Raw genomic sequence first — 20,028 nt, 5'->3', positions numbered from 1 at the left:
CTTTGTATCGCTCTCTCTCACTTAATCACTCGCTCACTTCATGCAGAGAAGCAATCGCATGTACCATATCCACAAAACAAATAATGTACATTAGAGTGCAGTAATTCAAATGAAATAATATTATATTATAGAGCACAGTTTCCCGCACACACACACATACACAGAGCAGAGACACACACTCTCCCTGTGCCTTCACACCTCCTGCGCTCTCCCACCTCGATTTCACACAGTATCACTCAGACCGATGGGATCACACCTGCATGTAGAGCAGAACAGTCTGCTCCTGTTCACTTCCCAGATGCTGCGAGTGGACATGATGACACTTGCGGCGCTAATAATGTGGAACTGAACGGCTGGCAGGGGTCAGATCCCACAGCCACAAAGTGCTTCTACTGAACAGGTTCAGCCATGAATGTTACACTGACAACAAACACAAATTAATCATGTTTTAAGAGTAGTGTTGGTTTTCATATCAGTCTTAAATTATTCAAGATATTGACACCTTAAGATTTGGCCAAAAATAGAGTTCTAGGTATATTTGGAGTTTGGCAGCTTTCTCACAAACTTTGCTGTTAATGTACACATTAAAGCTTCCTGCAGACTGTCAGATTTCTGCAATCTTATAAATTTAGTGCAAGCTACACTCTGCGTCACATGACGTCACATACTGAACTGCAGGCCACAACGTACATCCATTGACATCAATACGCAAGAACAAAACGTCGTCAGAGTGCGTCATCCACGTATGCCGCTGTGGTGGTAAGAGCATTGCTATTTCCACTCCATAAGTCTTTTCCATTACTGTAAACAAAGTGGTGGGAATGACTTGTATTATTGCATTAAATACACTTATAATACACAATGTAAAATGTTTCTCTTTTAATTTGTAACTGAAAGGAAATATGAGCTACTTGGAAATGACAGCCAAAAAACATATTCTGGATTTAACTAAACTTGGTTTAATTTCTTCTTATTCCAGTTCCTCCATGGAGCTACCTGTCCTCGCACCATGTACTCTCCTGCCACATGACTACTACATTAATATACAAAGTAGCATGTGGTTAAAATTACAGTAACGCCAATGAACAAGTGTTCTTTTTATGAATAAAAGTTATGAAATACTAATATATCTTAAAATGGGCATCTTGTGTGATTTGTATTTAAAGTTACTATTAAAATAATGATAAATCAGGGTTGTAGAAATAACACATGGAAGGTTACCTCTTTTATAACAAAAATAATGACTGATCCGTCATCCGTCAGACACTTGTTGATTGCTCCGTGGTATGTTGTGTGTGATATGTGTGTGTGGCGTGTTGTGCTTGTTGTTGGGTGTGTGAGTCGCACAGACACTGTGTTTGTTTTTCACAAATGAAGTTCCTAAAGGTTAATAAAGTTTTTTGAAGGGAGTTAAATTGAAATGAATTATATGTTCCCTTTGGTGCACAGCAAGTAACAGCTCCATTATACAGGAGGTTTTTCCGTTTTCCATCTCAAGCGTCCGGTAACAGATACACATCTATTTTAGTCAACCCAGCTGTCTGCAGAGGCTGCTTAATGGCTTGTGTTTCACCCATGTCATGCACATGTAAACGCAACCCGCAGCACATTTTAGGATAAATGTCAGAATAGTTTATCACTTGATACAGGTGTTGATATTAAACTGTTTGCCTGATTAACAGGTAGCATCTGTGAGCTGCAATCAAACGACTATTTTATGCTTCTCCCACTGTCTGACAACAGAAGCAGGAAAAAAACGTATGAGAACAATTATATCATGAGTTGGCTGTTAAAAAAAAAACTGCAGGTGATCAGAGAGAGAACAGAAGTTTATCCAGCTGAGTAACTGTTTGTCCAGCTCTTTACCATATGTTGGCTGTGATGCAGTTTTGCTGTTTGCCAAATAAGTAAGGAAGAAGAAGAAGAAAATAGTTTTTCTGCAGTTATTGTTTAAGTGTTTTGGTGTGGAAAATACTATCGACTTATCATTTTCACACTTAAACAGCTTCACTAGATTCAGTCAGTACAAGTGAGATTACTGCAATAAATTGACACAGTACCAAGATGTTTATCATACTTACACGTTTTGTTCAGCAAGATAATCCTCACAAAAGAACAACACTGATTTTAGAAACCTCAATGCAATCGCCAGAAGTAAAAAGCTAACGTTAGGCTATAACAAAATACACTACCATCTGGCCTCCGCTGCTACGAGGCTGTAAAGTTTTGTCTCGCTCGGCTCGGAATGATGACGTTCTGTAGTTTCATGCAAAATTAATCTCAGTTTAAACTGACAATCACGTTGTACCTTATGTCGTATCAAATCGAATCGCAGCGTACCGCACCGTATCGTATTGTACCATATAATATCACATTGTATCACATCGTCTTATTTAATATCGTATCATATCGTATCGTATCGTATCGTATAAATGATTCCAATAGCATAGGTAAAACTATAGATCAGCCTTTAGTGTGAATACAGTCTGAGGTTCCAAATAAGCAACTGAGTGAGCTAATAAATGTGTGTGTGTGTGTGTGTGTGTGTGTGAGAGAGAGAGAGAGAGAGAGAGGAGGCAAGCGAAAGTAAGCGAGTGAGTACAACAGCAGTCATTAGGTGAATGTGGCCAAGTGCAAGTGTGAAAATGTGTGTAAATGTGTGTGTGCGCTAATGAGTGACTGAGTAATTAGCATACAAGTCAAAGAGAATGAAGTGAAAACAGTACGTGTGTGTGTGAGAGAGAGAAAGGGAAAAAAGAGGGAGGGAAGCACCAGCAGACCCAGTGACTTTCCCAGTGACTCATTAGGTGGGTAATTAAGGCACAAAGCTTCGGCCCCAGGGCTCCACCGAGCTGCACTCTGAGCCCCGACTGCTAATGACGCCGTCCTGGACCTCAGAGAGATGGAGGAAGAGAGAGAAAGGAAGATATAGGCTGAGAGACATAGATTAGTGCGCACTGTGGTTGCCCCCGACTGCTCCTCACACAGAGACGAGAAAAGACGGACAGGTCGATACCGCTCACAGCCTGCTGGGAAGTAATGGACAGTAAACCCACATAAACTCTGTCTTTATCTGCAGAATAATGGAGAGTTCACTCAACTTCGTAACCTTATCAATGAAATGAAACATAAATCTTTGTGGCTTGTACTTTACCCAGATGTAACGTGGTTAGGTTCTTTGAGATGTGCTACTTGCTGCATGTTTTCTATCACGCTAAATTGGTGCAATTACAATAATTATTGTTAAAGACGTGTGTTGTCCTTATTGCATAAATGACTTTCTCTTCTCCTACTTGCTGTTCTTGGTTCAGCTGCTCTATGCTGTTGACTTTTGGGTGGAATTTCATCTTACAGAACAAATTTATACTGAATATTTAAAGTTTATTATTTGGCTCCTTGCAATATCAAGATATATCTACAATTGTGCCTTTTTGCAGGTTTTTAAATTTGTTAAGTGATTGATTTTTTTCAGATTATTTTAGTGTTTTCCTAATCTGATTGCACTGCAAAACATTACACCTGCTAAACAACACCATGTCACAGCCGTTAGCATGCAGGCACGCTGGGGCAAGAGCATGAAACTCTTTTTACATTCATGATGCATTTTAACGCATTCTTTTCATCAGATTTATAAAGCCGTGTGTACATCTGATTGTGTTTTATAAATCTCAATCATTGTGCGGATGGGTGCGCTGGCACAAGCCTCATTTCCGCACCGACAGTTCACCATAAATGGACGTAGAAATGTCCTTAAACACCCATTTTCATATTGACACTTTCCCTTTCACCACTCATCAGACCTGTCAGTGTAAAATACAGTAAGTAACATGCAATTTTACCAACCATGTTGCATCGGCGAGGTTTTCCAAAGCGCTGCCAGAGCACCTGTCATTACGCACAGCTGTGGATATTTGTAGCGTTCATAACACCAATTCATCACATTTCTGCTAATCATTGTCGTGGTGAAATCTCAATTGTTATTATTATTAAATGTCAGAGGGATCAATGTTTCATTCAGAGCACTCGTGGAAACTAACTGTATAACATGCTCCCCATTACAAAATAAACGATCTCTAACAGGGAGATAAATGTACATAAAAATAATGCTGAAATGTATCACTCATAAATAATTTAAGATTAACTTTATAAATGCGCCTTTGATTGACTGACATTTTACAGAGCACAATGTAAGCTGCAAAATAAAGAAAACAGTCTGTGAAACTGGCAAACAACCTTAAGAGATTATTTTTCATCTGCCAACTTATATTTAGAAGGGACTTCCGGATCACGAATGAAACAGACGCATGGTCCTCAGGCTCCCGCAGCATTTCATCTACAACTTGATTTAAAAACGTTTTCTTTATTTACAATAAAACGTAACACGATTTTATCCTTTGAATTTTTCATATATCCTTGGCCAAAATGTTCAAATGACATCGAAATTGACCAAAAAGGACTGCAAAAAAGACCTCAACTTATATTTAATCTCCTTCTTGTCATATTACCTGCTGCTATTTCAGCTAAAACTGTGTGTACATCTGCTCTGATGAACTGCGCACATTCTCATCACACACTCCTCCTTTCTCAATAACAGTTTATGTTTGGTACGCATGGTTTTTGTGCGTAAACATTGTTTATGCTTCTGACCCCTGGTGTTTGCCTTTAGTCGAAATCTCTGTTAGTACATCCTGACAGACAGCATGGCTGTCGACTTACAGTCTGTTACACTGTGTACAGCCTGGTATGTATTCTGCAGGAAATGCATTATTACTTTATGGCACAAGAGACTTTTGTTTAATAACAGCAAGAACTGAATCAACACAAATTCTGAAAATATACAGAAAATGTTGGTTTTGTTTACAAGAGCCAGTGTGTGACCAACTGGGGAACTTGGCTCACTCTTTTTTCTTTCATTTCACCATCTCACCACTGATACCTTGCCCTGGCCTGCTCCACTGTCTTGACACTGAGGAGAAGAGATGACAGAAAAATACAGAAAATAGACACTAACATGTAGAGGCAGAGAAAGAGGTTAAGAGCACAAGAGACCCTTCAAAGATTTTGCTCTTCTCTACACAGTGTAGGGAATAAATGGAGGCAGGGTAGGGGAGGGGTGGTAGCAGAGAGCAGTAGTGGTAAAAGCGAGACAGAGAGAGGAGAGTTGAAGAGAGTGGGGCAGATTCCCTGCAGAGAGCAGAGGCAGAAAAATAGGCTAAATGTGCAGAGGAGCCAAGCTGAGAAACTTCCCCCTTCTGTGGCAAAGGGGTGAGAGAAATCTGAGCTGAGGGAGAGGAACAAAAAAATAAAGGAGGCGGCAGCGGGGAGGACGGAGGAGTTACTGGCATTTCCATTTTGAGCCTGTATGAAGGCTAATGACTCGAGGCGGGCTGCTGAGACCGAGCGAGCGTTCTGCAGGTGGTCCTCACAGGAGTGGAGAGCTCCTGACGAGACTAAGGCCATTTTAATTGGACACTGAATAACGATATGACTACTTCACAGAGAGAAATAGTGGGGTGGTGCTTTCAGTTCCAAAAGGCCAATTACAGCATATTCATGTTGCATTGCTTTTATCAAGACTTTGTGAAGATGCACAGGTTTGTGTTCGGGTTTTATGACCACTTCTCCTCAGGGAAATATATATATATATATATATATATATATATATATATATATATATATATATATATATATATATATATATATATATATATATGTTGTAGTGATTGCTTTGAGATGGAAAACAATTATAAGGACATTAAAATTATAAATAGCCAGCTCCAAGTGGGGGAACTGACTTCTAGCATGAACATTAGGACGCACATACACATGCACAAGCACACAAAATACACAATTGCTGCTGAGAGCAGAGCGAGTACTGCAATTATGTGGTACATGCAGGTCATGCTGAAGAAAAAGACCAGTCGTCTTTAGTAAAAATATGTATTAAAGATGCACAAATCAATCATTTTTTGGTTACATTTGTAATGTGAGGAACAATAATGGGAATCAGCTGAATCTTGAGTTCCCCTCAGTTCTCACTGTCTTTAAGTGTATTGTTTTGGCCTCAGCTTTTTTTGTTTTAGTTCACTTTCAACACTTTTCTCTATTTAATCTGTATACAAGAAATGGAGCAACATTAGCATTAACTTCAGGTCATCTGGATCATTTTTTGTTAGCGTCAAAACTCTCACGTAATGACTCATTTCATTAATATCACTACTTTCATACTGTGAAAATACAGCATTTTTTGCTTCATGCACATAATTATGTTACCTAAAACTCATTACATTGTTTTGTTGCCTAAATCTAACCACATAGTTTTAAAGCAGAACTGACATGTTTAAAACTGTGACTATTATAACGGTAATATATGTCATTTTGGGGCCAGTCATTTAAGTTGTTTTGGAAGTCAGTCGATCCGACCTGTTCTGTTGTTTAGGTATGAGAGAGCGTTGTATTTGATGAGTTGAGAGGTTGTGTGTGTTGGCGTAGAGCTGAGGAAAACTGCAGCATCGGCGGATAAATCCCTGTAGATTCATCACTATGATCAACCCCTTTCACATACAAGCATCCCTGAGATCCATTTTTAATGTAGAATTTGATTTTGAGTTAAGCAAAACATTGATGTATCTCAGAGATTAAATACTGAACTTGACTATATCAGTTCCCGTGTTGCCATGTACTAAAAGTGAAAATAAATAAAATAAATAAATTCCTCCCGCCTCCGGTGACACAGCCGTATTTTCATCCGACAGAAAACAAAAACACTCTGTCCTCTAAGATGTCATGTGTTAATATGAACATGTCAACCTCTAATTGAGCCATTACTATTAGCAGAAACAAACAATTCTCTAATCATGATAAGGCGAGGCAATATCACCCAGCGAGAGATGTGGCGGATAGGAGCAGCAGGATCAGAAATCAGTTGCAGCGGGTGGATAATATATGCTGGGCTATTTTCTCCCCGATGCAAATGTGCTCGAACCATTTCTCCCAGAGGCGGTGCATGGCGCGCGTGTGTGCAGAGCCTCGGCGCTCCAATCTTTCAGCTTATTAATTTCATATTTACTCATTTATTTTTAAATGTGTTGAGTGATGGAAATGCGGCAGACTGCAGCTCAGAGGTGCTTACATGGCAGATGGGTTTAAAAGGGGAAGTGAGCCAGTGTCAGAGGCAAGGTTTTCAATTCAAAGTTGACGGATCTTTTTTCTTTTATTATTCATGGAAAGGGAGAATTATCAGTGGAAAGTTGACTGGGCGTACATGCCGTCTTACTGTGCTCGTTTTTCAGTACAAATGCTACACTTGATTAGTATGGACCTCAAATGCCCTGCTCAAAGGCATACTGACAACATCTTTTAAGAGAGGGAAAATGTTTCCAATGTGTGTCTTTTTCAAGCTTTCTGAAGGTTTCAAAATGGCAGCTTTACAGTAGCAAAGTCTTTATTGTGCCTCTATTTACTTCATGCATCTTAGATCAGCTAACTATCCGAGCGTAAATGCAACCAAGGAGCGTTACAGATGATCAAAATGTTCAAGAGGTTGTTGGAGAGGCATTTTTGCCAAATGTCAATCTCTATAATCACAAATTCTGCAAATGTATGCAGAATCTACAGGTGACAGCGTAAGATTTTGGTATCGCAAGCATTGTTTCGAATTTGTAGTCCATTTTGATCCGAGCAGTATCGACCGATCGTGTTTGAGTAGCAGGTAAGTAGCCGCGTGGGGAGATGAATGCATTGGCTGAAATGCAGTCTTGGTATCCATCCATTATAGAATTAGCTTTTTCTATCCGCTTTTTGAAAAATTCATAAATGCACTATGGGTTCTGCTTTGATTTATTTAAGTATAACACTAATTTATTTAATATTACTATAACAGCATTTTATTTAACTCTATACTTTACTTAACATTATAATGGTATTTTATTAAACTTTACGGTAACAGTAGTTTCTGTAACTTTATAATAGTAGCTACTTTATTTGTATAATTGTAGTTGATTTTATAATTTTGCATTTTAGTAGTTTGCAGGAGATTTCAAAATATCAAGATAAATATCATGTATGGCAATACAGCCTGAAAATATCATGATATAACCGCCTCCTTTATTATCTCCTTGTTCTCCTCTTTTGTTACTTTTCTTCTTGTCCTTTTTCTTCTTGTTCTTGTCTGTCTCCGTGCTCATTTCCTCCCCTCCTATATAATTTTCTTCATCTCCTTCTCTTTATGTGTAATTAATCATCTTTGGATTTTATCCAGATATGAGACACATGAAATTAGAGCTGCTGCTAATTCCCAGTGATGAGTCAGTGAAATATGTGTGGCCATGTGTGGAAGGACGGCGTCAGAGGAACAAAATGAACGGGTGTTTATTATTTATTCTGCTCCTCAGATGAACTCTCTCATGCATGCATATTCAAAATGCATGTTTACATCTTCACTCTGAACTGAATGCAGAGCCGGGCGAGGGCTCGTTCACACATACATTCCCTCCTGCTTTCTCTTTGAACACACACACACAACCACCTGTCTGTTAGTACTAAACTCTTTCAGTAAATCAAGACTATTTAAATTATTTTAATTCCTTGGTGTTCTTTGTAAATTCTTCAAGTAAATGACCTTATTCTGCTTTGTCATCTTTTTCTTGAATTGCTTTTTTAGTTTGGGCTCAGATGTTAACGTCACATTTTCTAAATTTTTACAGTCAGATAATAAAATTGTTCAATCTGAGCATTGATAAGAAAATAATCTCAGCACGCACTGCTCTGGAGCTGTTGATCATATCTCATGATCAGTAGATGGAGTTTGCTCAGTTGTCATGGATGTTAACATTTTTCCCACTCAGAACTTCAAGGACTTCTTGTCCATGCTGGCTTAAAAGCTGAAATTAAATCTTGACCTTGGAGACATCCCCATGTTCTGATGAAGATCATGGGATGTGATGAAAAGCTTCACGACGACATTAAAGAGGACCATGTGATGAAGTTTCTGACTCCACGATCAAGGATCTTAAACACAAATGTGCATGTTGATTTAATAAACACATCCATAAAAAAACACATCCTGGTTGTACTTCTACTAGGAAAAGACAGCAAACATTTTGAGCTGTAAGAATTAGGAGGACATAAAAAAGACTTTACACTATTTGATCAAGCAGCAACATCTGAAAAAATAAGTTAACGCAGAAGTGCCAAAAACTGCAGTTCATTAACCAGCCACTTAAGGTTGGCTATAATAGTCTGAGGAAGAGCATTTTGGCTTGAAATTTCACTTATTTTCGCAGAATAAATCCTTTAAGGGGAGGTCCGCAGTGTGTGGACCTCTGTTTTTTTCACATTTTGGTTTATCTTGGATGCAGCACCCACTACAGGATGTGTGTCTTTTTTTGAATCTCTTGGCAATAAAAGGGAGTCAATCTGAGATTCCCAGGAAAGCAGCTCATCCTTGCACATGATTTATTTCAGAGGCTTCTCATGGTATTGCTGCGAAAAAATCCCCTGCAGCCTAATAAGCATTTTCCCCTTAGCCAGCACTGTAAAAAAATGGAAAGAATGCCTTGAACTGCAAACAACTTCAATTATGACTCTTTCTGTTATGAGTTTTTGACCCATGTAGGTTTTAATAAATCTTTTCTCAAGCTGAGAAAGCCATTTAAAAGTCTTTGAAGTCATCCCAATGTAAAGTCTATGAAGTCGCGGGCCAGGTCAGTGTGGTAAACATTACTGTGCATATTCAGTGGGCCGCATATCGTGGAAGTAAACCAAGATGCTAAAAAAAATGTTGCCATTATTTTTTATATCAAAATCTATGGTCAATCTCCATAGAACCCCATGTTAAAATAACCAACTTTACAGCAGAAATAAACATTAACAGTCTGGTACAAAAACACTGTTTCCATCTGTATAGCTATTTTCCCCATTTTTGACAACTGTACAAAGATAGTGTTTTACAACGGCTCTAAGTTCTGCGTTATCAAGGGAGTTCCTGCTTTGAACAGTAGGTGGATGCCATCTGTTGACAAGTTACCACTATGGTGACAACACTGGTTAGGTGATGTAACCATGGCTTAACCCCAAATTCACATGTTATCAGCTGGATAAAGCAGTAGCAGTGGCTATTTTAGTGCATTTTTAGTTTAGTAACAGTTTGTTTGCCTAAAAAAATCACCTGAATCTAAGCATCTTTGTGTTTTTGTTACCTTAGAACGATCCGTTCCTACACAGAGTGCAGATCCCTATGTATTCCTCCATGTTGTTTCTACAGTAGCCTAGAATGGACAAACCAAACATTGGCTCTAGACAGGACCATTTGCAATTTCACATCGGCCGCTGTAGTTCTCCTACACGTTTGGCACACAGGAGAAGTGTTGGCTGGTTGCAATCTGCAACCTCACCATTAGATGCCACTAAATCCTACACACTACACTTTTAAGCCTCTATTTCATTTTCAATATGCTGAATTAGCATTATTGCAGTTAACCATAAACTGTAATGCACCGTGCTAACAAAGCTAGCAGCTAGCATTAGGGTTGTCTCCACTCTCTTGCTAAAATGTGACCATTTCTGTCTCCAAAAATCCAAGTTGGCAATGGCAACAACGCCAAACTTGAGGCACAAAACAGAAGTGCACAAACCAAAGGGTGAAATTCTCATGACTATTATTTTTATACAGTCTATGTACTTGATCAACAAGTCGTCTGTAGGCTGAGCTACATCACTGCAGCATCAGCATTTCTTCTACATTTTTTGGATGCTGTGTTGTGTTCTCTTTAAATGGCACTGACTACACAACAGCAGGGCTTTACAACATTTAAACAACTCTTGATACACACAAAACATAAAAGTTACTCTGTCCCCTGATCTTTCCATTAGCCTGAAGACACAGCTATCACTCCCTCTTCATACATTCATACATACATCTCCCCCTCCGTTGTTTCCTCCTCTGTGTTTAATGGCAGTGTCTGTTTGACGGCTCGGCGCTAACACAATTTTCCAGAAAACCAATTTGTTGGTTGTCAGCCAGAAGCCCCTTTTTTCTCATTATTTGTCACGAAGCGATTTGTTTCTGTGAGTTTAGGGCTCTTCTCTGTTGATATGAGAGAGAATTTTCTTCCAGGGTAAACAAAAAGACTGAGTGAAGTAATTGGCTGCCAGTTTGCCATGTAAGGTTTACCAGATTGCCTTCGTGATCGACCACAGACTCCCCTTCAAAGGCCTAAATATTCACAGCATAAAACATCAACGCTGACACTTGCTTATATGGCAGCTCATTTGCTCTCATCCGCGCAAACAAAGAGATTCTCCTTGGATAACACGATTTCAGGGCATAGTAAACATCCTTACAACAGCATGAGGAGAAACTTAGCACGGGGCAACACTTTGCTCTGGGGACGGCACGATAAATAAAAATTGGTCTGATAAATAAATGTAGAGCCTGTGTATTTAAAGGCCTCTGGATGAGATTATTAGCAGCTCACACAGCGATTAAAGGCAACTTAAGAAGTCGCCAGCGGCTGTGTTCCCACCGCCTAATTGAAACCATTCCTTATTTACTCATCTTAACTAAGGGGATCAGAGAGCAAGCAAAGACGGTTTCATTTTCTACTTAATATCTACCGCCTCGTGAACCATACACACACGCAATAGCATCCCTCTGGGGAGAGGACAGGGTGTTCGTGTCGCACCAAAATGAAGATGGGGGGGAGAAGAAAAACAAAATCACAGATCACAGAAGGATTAATTCCATTTCTAAAGGCAGCCAGCGGTGGAGGAAGGGAGAGATTAGGAGCAGAGGTGGGTGGGGGGTGGGGGGGGATACGTTTCACGTAACGTGCAATGGCGGCCTATTTCTTTGTGTTAATTCCTCCACGCCTTTTAACTTCTAAAGCTCCTGCATTGTGGCGCAGTAGGACAGAGTGTGATTGAGAAATTTGGGGAAGTATTTTTAGCCAAAGCACTCACTTGCCCCGAGGGGACAGCACATGATTTTTTTCCCTCCTCCCCTCCCCTCCTTCCTCTCCTGCTTCTTTCGTGGTTTCACAATGAACCTCTGGATTTGTGCCCGGGAGGAAGAGATGGGATCCGAACTGAATCAGCTCTCTAGCTACATCACAGGAGCCGCCTCCTGATTGGCGCTAGCAGGCTTCTTCCAGAAATTCTTTTTTTTTTTCGTCCTCTATTGCTGTTCTGATGATGCAGTGACGCACCCTGAAAGCACGCCACACCATTGTGTTACACAGCCGGCACAAAAATGGTTGAACAATGTAACACGTATGAGTGTTGGTTGAATTTGTTTGCCAGAGAAAGCGTGGTTAGTCGACGTGTAAAGGCAGACTCACAGCAAAAGGATTATAATGATCTGACTCTGAAAGAAGCACAGAATCCATTACAGATATTGAAAAGACAGAAATCAGATTAGAGATACAACCTGATGCATCCTTTCTTTTAAACAAAAGACATTAAAAGGAAAGGTCAGGAAACTGGCATTACTGATTGTATCAACTGTTGTAAACATTTGTCATCTCTTTATTCATAAAATTATTTGCCACAAGCAGCCTATGTACCGACTGTACGGACGTCAGCTGTAGATATCCAGCAATATATACAAGAATGATATACGTGTGCGGAGTCAAGCGACAACCTCCGAGGATGAAAAATGAAGACAATGCAGACGTGCCAAAAACTGCAGTTCCTCTAATGACCACTTGAGGCTGGCTCTAAGAGCGAGTTGATCCTCATAGATGACTGTATTAAAATGTCCAACTTTAAAGCAGAAATACGTCTACAGCCTGGTACAAAAAATGATTAAAACAAAAGACAGAAAAATATAAATTACCTGGGAAAGTGCTTAAAAATAGCATAACTTTAAATATGTAATAATGATAAATACAGTTTTTCCCCAGCTTTTTCTTTTCTCTCTTTCTACATTTAATTTTCCATTTTTTGCAGTTTGTGGTACATTTCTTACCAAGCTGCTCATTGCCTTTTTTACATGTTTTAGACAGAAATCAAATTGCTCAGAGTTCAAAGGTGAAATACTTGTGAAAGGCAAATGAAAGCAGCACAAGCAAAGCGATGTGGCTCCAGGTTTCAAAGGGTTAATATACTCAAGTAAAGTAGAAGTACCTCACACTGTGTTAAAATGATCTTTTTCTACTATAAAAGTTATGTTTCTTTGCCCTGGACAAACAATTTTGGGACTTATCTTGGGTTGAGTGCTCTCAACCACTAAAAAAAATGTCCTAAAAGTGCAAAACTATGAAAACATTGGTGAATACCAGAAATCAACGGGGACTATAATTTAAACTGTGATACAAACAAAAACTAAACAAACTTTGAATAACGCTTCTTGCATAACACCCATTACATATACAAATACTAGTGACTCAACTGGAGAAAATGAGCATGCAGTATTTTCTGTTTAATGTTGGTTTCCCGTAGTCTTGGCCCTGTAAGTGATGTGCATACAATTATGCATCCAACACAAAAAATTCTAATTATTTTCTGTCACATCCACGGTGATACCAAGTACACATTTGCAATAAAATGCTTCGATGGCTTCTTAGATAAATTATGTATGAAATGCCACTATGAATGTCAACACATGCAGACCAGTAGACAGTAGAAATTATACATTAGCAGCACTGCATGTATATGAACAGAACAACAGATCCACGTGTTATATCACAGTAACACAGGAGCTTGTTTGCACTGTCCAAATGAACAAATGGCACAGATGTTGTGCAGAGCTGCTTTGCAGACATTAACAAGACGTTAACACTCAGTATGTGTGAGTGTGTGCCGTTTGGTGTCAGGAGTTTAATGTGAGATGACAGACTGACCTGAATATGGCCCTAAATGCCTGCATTTGCATTGTGGGGAAGAATAGCTGCACTGTATGGTGTCAAGACAAACAATTTTAAATAATTTTATTTATACAGTGCAATGATAGGAAGTTGTAGTACTAAACTATTACATTTAGATTTTGCAGATTTTTGAGGCACGTCCAGAACAGTCTCAAGACAGTTTGAGGTTTATTTGCTGTTTGGCAGGCAGGTATGAGGCTCTGTGTGTAGTAGCTAACAGTCTGAACTCAGAGCAGTTTTCTTTGACAGAGCTAAAAGTTTTAATCAGCAACTCTTTGAGGGGACATGAGTTTAAACCTCCAGGCTAACATGTTGCAGATTTAGAAAGAATTCAGGCTGATATAAGGTTATTTTTACTGCTTCTCAACGATGAGACTGATAATTCAGATACGTTTTTGGGGCCATAAATAGAGATTTTGACATCAGTGTACTCACTAATCATGCCTTAAACCTGTCAAAAACTCAGCTAAAGAAATGCAAGTTTGCAAGTGTTAGAAATTATTTGTAGTTGTAGAAAAAATTATGTCTACAACAGTCTCACAAACATCAAACCATGCACACATGCATTACCCACATATACCCTAATAGATATAATCTAATATAATCTAATTTATAATCTCTACTCCTGGACTCCTGCCAAAACACATCCTACATCATAACTGCTTCATGTTATTGCATGTATGTATGTATGTATGTATGTGTGCAGTATGTATGTATGTATGTATGTATGTCTATTGCGTTTGTCCTATTCACCTTTTCTATATATGTCACTTATTTTATCACATTATTTCACCAATATATTTAAAAAGAAAAATTAATAAAAAATAAAATACAAGTTAACTAAAATGCCAGCACTTTTTATGGATTAAATCAGACAATCTTAGACTAAAACTGTGAAGGATAAAAAATGACAAAAATGTAACCAAAAGTATTTTCGTCTAAAGACTAAGACTAAATCTAAAATAGCTGCTAAAATTAACCCTGATCCACAATCAGAATATTGAGTCATCTGCATTCAAAAGCATCTTGAAGGCAGCTTTTCGAGCCTCGTCCTGGACTTTACTGCAGTTATCTGTAATGCTGGTCAGTGTTTCTGACTCTACCTGAGACCAGACACACAAAGAACAGCCGCTCCTCCCACACTGCCCCTCTCTCTGACCTCCCATTGAACTTCTGTACTTTGACTTTTCCCATGGATCCGTACGTTTCTTTCTGTATAGTCTCATTGACTCTAATTAACCATAGCTGCATTTCCCACGTCTTGTGACAGCTCATACAGACAACCAGACCTCCGCTCGCTCCCCTCTCTCCCTCCCCCCTCTCCTCTCCTCTCCTCTCCCCGGTCTCTCATTCTGCATCCAGCTCTTTGTGTTGGCGCTCTCCCACGCGCCCCAGCTGTTTGGCCTGCAGTAAATGTCGCCTCGTACAACGTGCTGCTGGGATCCTAGCAGTCGTGCAACTGGGGCCAAGCGCTGCCTCCATCGTGGTCTCTCTAACTTTCTGTTTTAACCTCCCTTCCTCAGTCTTTCCTGCTCATCCTCCTCTCTTTCCCTCCATCAAGCTCTTTATTTTCTAATCTAATTGCACCCATTCCTGAACCTGAACCACTCTGCCTTCCTGTACTCATTACCATACATCCTGATTGGCTGATGTTGCCTGACAGAAGCTGCGTGTGGCTTGTTGTAACACAGCTGGTTGCTCCCCGAAACAGGCCATCACCAGCGGCTGTCTGCTGCACGTTTTCATCCCTCGGGGGCGTGTGAGGAGGCCGCCAGGAGAAAATAATGCTGAGAAAGGGCTTTACGCAACTAACTTTTATTTGTTTTAAGCAGCTGGCCACTCGCTGATTGCACCTCATTAATGTCAGGCCCCTGCACACTGTACTTGGACAGTTAAGTTGAGCTGAGAGGGAATCAAAGCAAGTGTCAGAATATAGAGAGCTGCCGTGATACAGAGCCGAAGCAATCAGCTCTGATTGGATTTTGAGCCACTCTTATTAACTCCCAGATTGAGGGGATGGAGCGAAAAGCGTGATGTTAATTGCCAAAACAAACCGGGAATGACTCTAAAATCAGTGCTGGGATCTGAATTGCAAATCTTCATGTGGTGTTTTTTTTTTATTTTTGTATAAGGCAATTTTCCTTCGCTCCGCCTCATCATCTTTGTTTGGTATTCTCGTTAAAGAATGTGGAAAATCACTTCTGTCTGTACCAGAGCCTTTCCACAATAATACAGACCTCACACATAAACTAAACGGAAGAAATCAAAAAGAGGCTAACTGCTATGAAAAAAAGGACTGTCATTTACATAATTAGTGTGACAAAAATAGTCCGGATACCCAGAACTGCAGGGGAACATCATCACCGCGTGCCTCCCTTTCTTCACTTTGCTTTAGAGGCACCTGAAACTGTGTGCACTGGGTATTTCTCACTGAGCTGCATGAAAGCTGGAACAACTAAATCGGTGCTAAATTGTTCTCACTAATGTTTTTGTACATACAGTAAATGTCACAAACCAGGTGCAACAGCGGAGAAAACACAAATTCAGACACTGGCAGAGCAGAAAAAAAAACTCCTCTGCAACAAGAAGGCTGGAGTGTGCTCCCTTTATATAAACTAACTGGATGTTGGTGCCATGTCAAGAAACAAAGGACAGAGTGTGTGAGGCACCAGAGGGCAGGTGCGAGGAGAGGAGCGGGATCAGGTGATTGGCAAATGGCAGGAAAATCTGAGGGCATCTGGTGGACAGGTGGGGAAAGATGAGGTCTGGAGAGGTCCATGAAAAGGAAGGAGGGTATAGATGGAGGTTGTGAGGCCAAAGGAGAAGAAAAGTAGACAACAAAAAAGACATAGTGACAAGAAATGTTCATTTAAATACTTGCTATTGCAAATTGAGTGATTTGCACTGCAGGAAGTTCAACAAGAAAAGCAAATGTGTCTTTTTCTACAGACGAAAAAAATCTTTCTTGTAACTAAAGAGTGTGCTTTTCAGATTCAGTATGGATTTGTTTAGAATAAACAGAGGATTAAGTACATTGAGAACATGAGCAGTGGCCGCCACTATTGCAGACTGACAAGGAACCAGAGAACTCAAATTTCATAAACAGAGTGCGAGCAGGAAACTGTGTCCAGAAAGTTTGATGCAAAAACAGGTACAGCTATGCTTCTTGAACCAATTCTGTTCAGGATTCTTGGCGTTATCCAGCAACGTATCCCCATAGAACGACCTGTATGATATCCTATGAATTAACGCCTCATGTATGATGTTACGTCCTTAACGTCATAAACATAAAGTAACGGAGGTTAGGTTTAGGGAAATGAAACATGGTGATCGCAGCCTTCTAAAATATATGGGTTATGCACAAATTACTAGCTCATGATTACGTGGGTTAAGTACGAATTTGGGTGTATTACTTTTCATAAGAAAATGTACAACTGCAAACGTATCCACCAGTTTTAAACTGAACCATCGTAATTAAGGACACATCATCAACAGAGGACATTACACAATACACGATGGAGGTAAACAGCAGTATCAACACAGCTTATCACACTGGTCCAACTATTATTAGCAAGAAGATGTAGTAAAGTATTAAATGCAATACCCAGTTTTATCTTTCTAATCTATAGAAAACAACACGCCCACTGATGCTATCATGGTTTGCACTTCGCGTCAAGGAAAACCTATCAAGTTTTGGTTCCATATAGGAGCCAACATTTTGGGTTCTGAACCTATTTATGTTTCAAAAAAGGTATGACATTTGTTGCATGAACCAGAATGGAACCGGTCCCATGTTAGTGAAAAAGAGATATCAGCAGCAAATGTGTCCAAATAAATTCCACAAGATTTCAGTCATTCTACATGCAAACTCTTTTATCTAACATATTCTTTCCCCCTTTGGTGTCTCTCAGGTGGGACGTCCACGCTCCGTCTCTCGTCAGTGCGAGAGCTGCCCGGACAGCTGCATGAACTTTACCAGCAGGGCTTCATTCTGGCATCTGTTCACCCATTCATCCACCCCTGTGGCCCAGAGTCCAACAGCCCACAGCACCAGCTCTACCGGGCCATACTGGTCCGACTCAACGATGGGTAAGAGCCATGAGAGCAATTTTTAACCATTTAAGTCCAAGTGAAATGGAAGTTAGAGCGTCTTAGGCTTCTGTACTGTAAGATATTTCCCAATGAAATGTAATATTTCATCGGTGCAAAGTTACAGGAGGGATTTAAATCATATCTTTTACATTTGATTACAAACTACAAACGGCTACAACAGGCTCCACTTAAAGCACCCTGAGCATTAGATCAGGATGAGGACAAAAGAGATATGAATGAATGAATAAATAAGACCTCAGCCGCACTGTTATGAAAATGAAAACAAAGGTTCGATTGTTGAAAGGTGGGCATGACAGGCCCCCATGATATAAGCAGATGTGATGGAGGGACCCTGTGGTCCATGTAACGTTACTTGTTGAAGCAGTCAACTGTTAAATACAGATAACATTTCTTCACGTGAATAATTTTAGCTTGCGGCCTGTGGAAAAAGGCATTTTGGGAATACAAAAACACACTGACATTGCATGCTGTTGCCAGTTAGCTAAGCAGCCCCGGCTGCAGGTTGACTGAGGGATGGATGTTGTGATATTGTTGGTAGCAACTGGTCGGTACTTGCTTCCGTTTGAACACATTATATTTTGTTTTACAGGAAGAAAACCTTCCATTCAATTTTATTTATAAAGCCAAAAAAATCACAAATCACAATTTGCCTCAGAGGACTTTAAAGCATATGACATCACTCTGTCTTTTGACCTTAACAGCAGGAAAGGAAAAACTCCCCACAAAAAACTGAAAATGGGGAAAAAAATGATAGAAAACACAATTAGATTTTGTCATTAGAATATGAAGAGATCCATTTTTTTAAAAAAATTTCTTTGGCATACATTAAATAGGTGCACAAAAGTGCGGGGATGTTATCTAAAAGGGTGAAAAAAAGGCATTTTTCATTTGAATCTTGACTTAAATATGTAAGTATTTGACCATGGAAAGAAGGTTAAAGGGTTAAACATTACTTTCCATACAGCCTGAGCTAATGGAAACTCAACATCCACCTACAGTTTCTGTAGACAACTGAGCCATTAAAGGTTTCCGGTGAGATAATGTATGTAGGGAATTAATAGTAAAGTATTTCTATTATGTTGTCTGCTCAAAGAGGGTAAAGGTTATATACAGTATAACTAGTGGTGGAATGTAACCAAGTGTATTTACTCAAGTAATTGATTAGTTTATTAATCAATTAGCCAACTGACAGAAAATTAATTGCCAACCATTTTAATAGACATTTACTATTTCATTTATATTCTATTTATTATAGGGTTGTTGTTTTGTTGTTTTTGCTTTATTTAATTTTTTTTGCATTGGGCACTTTTACTTTTAATACTTCCAGTACATTTTTTTCTGATTATATTTACTTTTAGTAAGTAAAGTTTCAGTGCAGGACTTTTACTTGTAACACAGTATTTTCAGTTTCAAGTAAAGGAATTGCATACTTCTTCCACCACACAGTATAAATATATGCACTGGTATTTAAGGCTAATTGTTTTTGTCTTTTATTGAAATGCAGTAAAAAAAACAAAACAAAACAAAAAAAAAACAACTCAAAAGTAACCAAAAGTGAAATGCAAAAAATAAATTCATGTATTGCAGACAACTTTTCCATGTCCACAAGTACACACAAAGGTGCATTTTTACTGTAATATTCCTCACTGTCATTCGTGGGGTGAAAAGTTGAAACAATTCAAGGAAAGGGTCCTCATTAAAATAAATGTATTTTACCAAACAAAGGCGGGGGGATTGGCCATGAGGAAATCATCTTTCAGGGGCCTCAGACTTCTTAGCTACACCCCTGAGAATAAGACCTCCGCTATCACAAAATAATGCAGCCATTACAGTCACTTAAGAAAATATGTTGCAAACGCTAATGCACCTTAATTGGTGTCATTATGCAGAAAAACACTTGAAGGGAATCAGATTTTGCTTCATTTTCATATGTTGAATGGATCAAAAGTGGTAGGCTGGGTAGTTATGATTTATATAATGATTATACATGTTTATAACTGTTTTATGTTTCAGAATTTATTATTATTTTTTTATCTCAGTAATCTGGGTT

At 39.2% G+C, this 20,028-nt stretch overlaps 1 protein-coding gene and 1 long non-coding RNA gene across 2 annotated transcripts in view; one reads left to right on the top strand and one right to left on the bottom strand.

Annotated features, from left to right (window-relative positions):
* Positions 1 to 20,028, bottom strand: part of LOC148188311 (uncharacterized) — a 103,556-nt gene that overhangs the window by 4,596 nt on the left and 78,932 nt on the right. The gene's annotated exons all lie outside the window — the stretch shown is intronic.
* rftn1b (raftlin, lipid raft linker 1b) overlaps positions 1 to 20,028 on the top strand; it is a 140,255-nt gene that overhangs the window by 45,885 nt on the left and 74,342 nt on the right. The window contains exon 3 of the mRNA XM_042490029.2: positions 17,777 to 17,954. Coding sequence (XP_042345963.2) covers positions 17,777 to 17,954 — 178 coding nt within the window. The remainder of the gene's footprint in view (positions 1 to 17,776; positions 17,955 to 20,028) is intronic.

This window comes from Plectropomus leopardus, chromosome 11 (assembly GCF_026936395.1).
Source record: "Plectropomus leopardus strain MGB_pleo_1.0 chromosome 11, ASM2693639v1, whole genome shotgun sequence".
NCBI lineage: Eukaryota > Metazoa > Chordata > Actinopteri > Perciformes > Serranidae > Plectropomus > Plectropomus leopardus.
The sequence above is the reverse complement of the archived record's forward strand: the minus strand, read 5'-3'. Positions and strand labels throughout refer to the sequence as shown.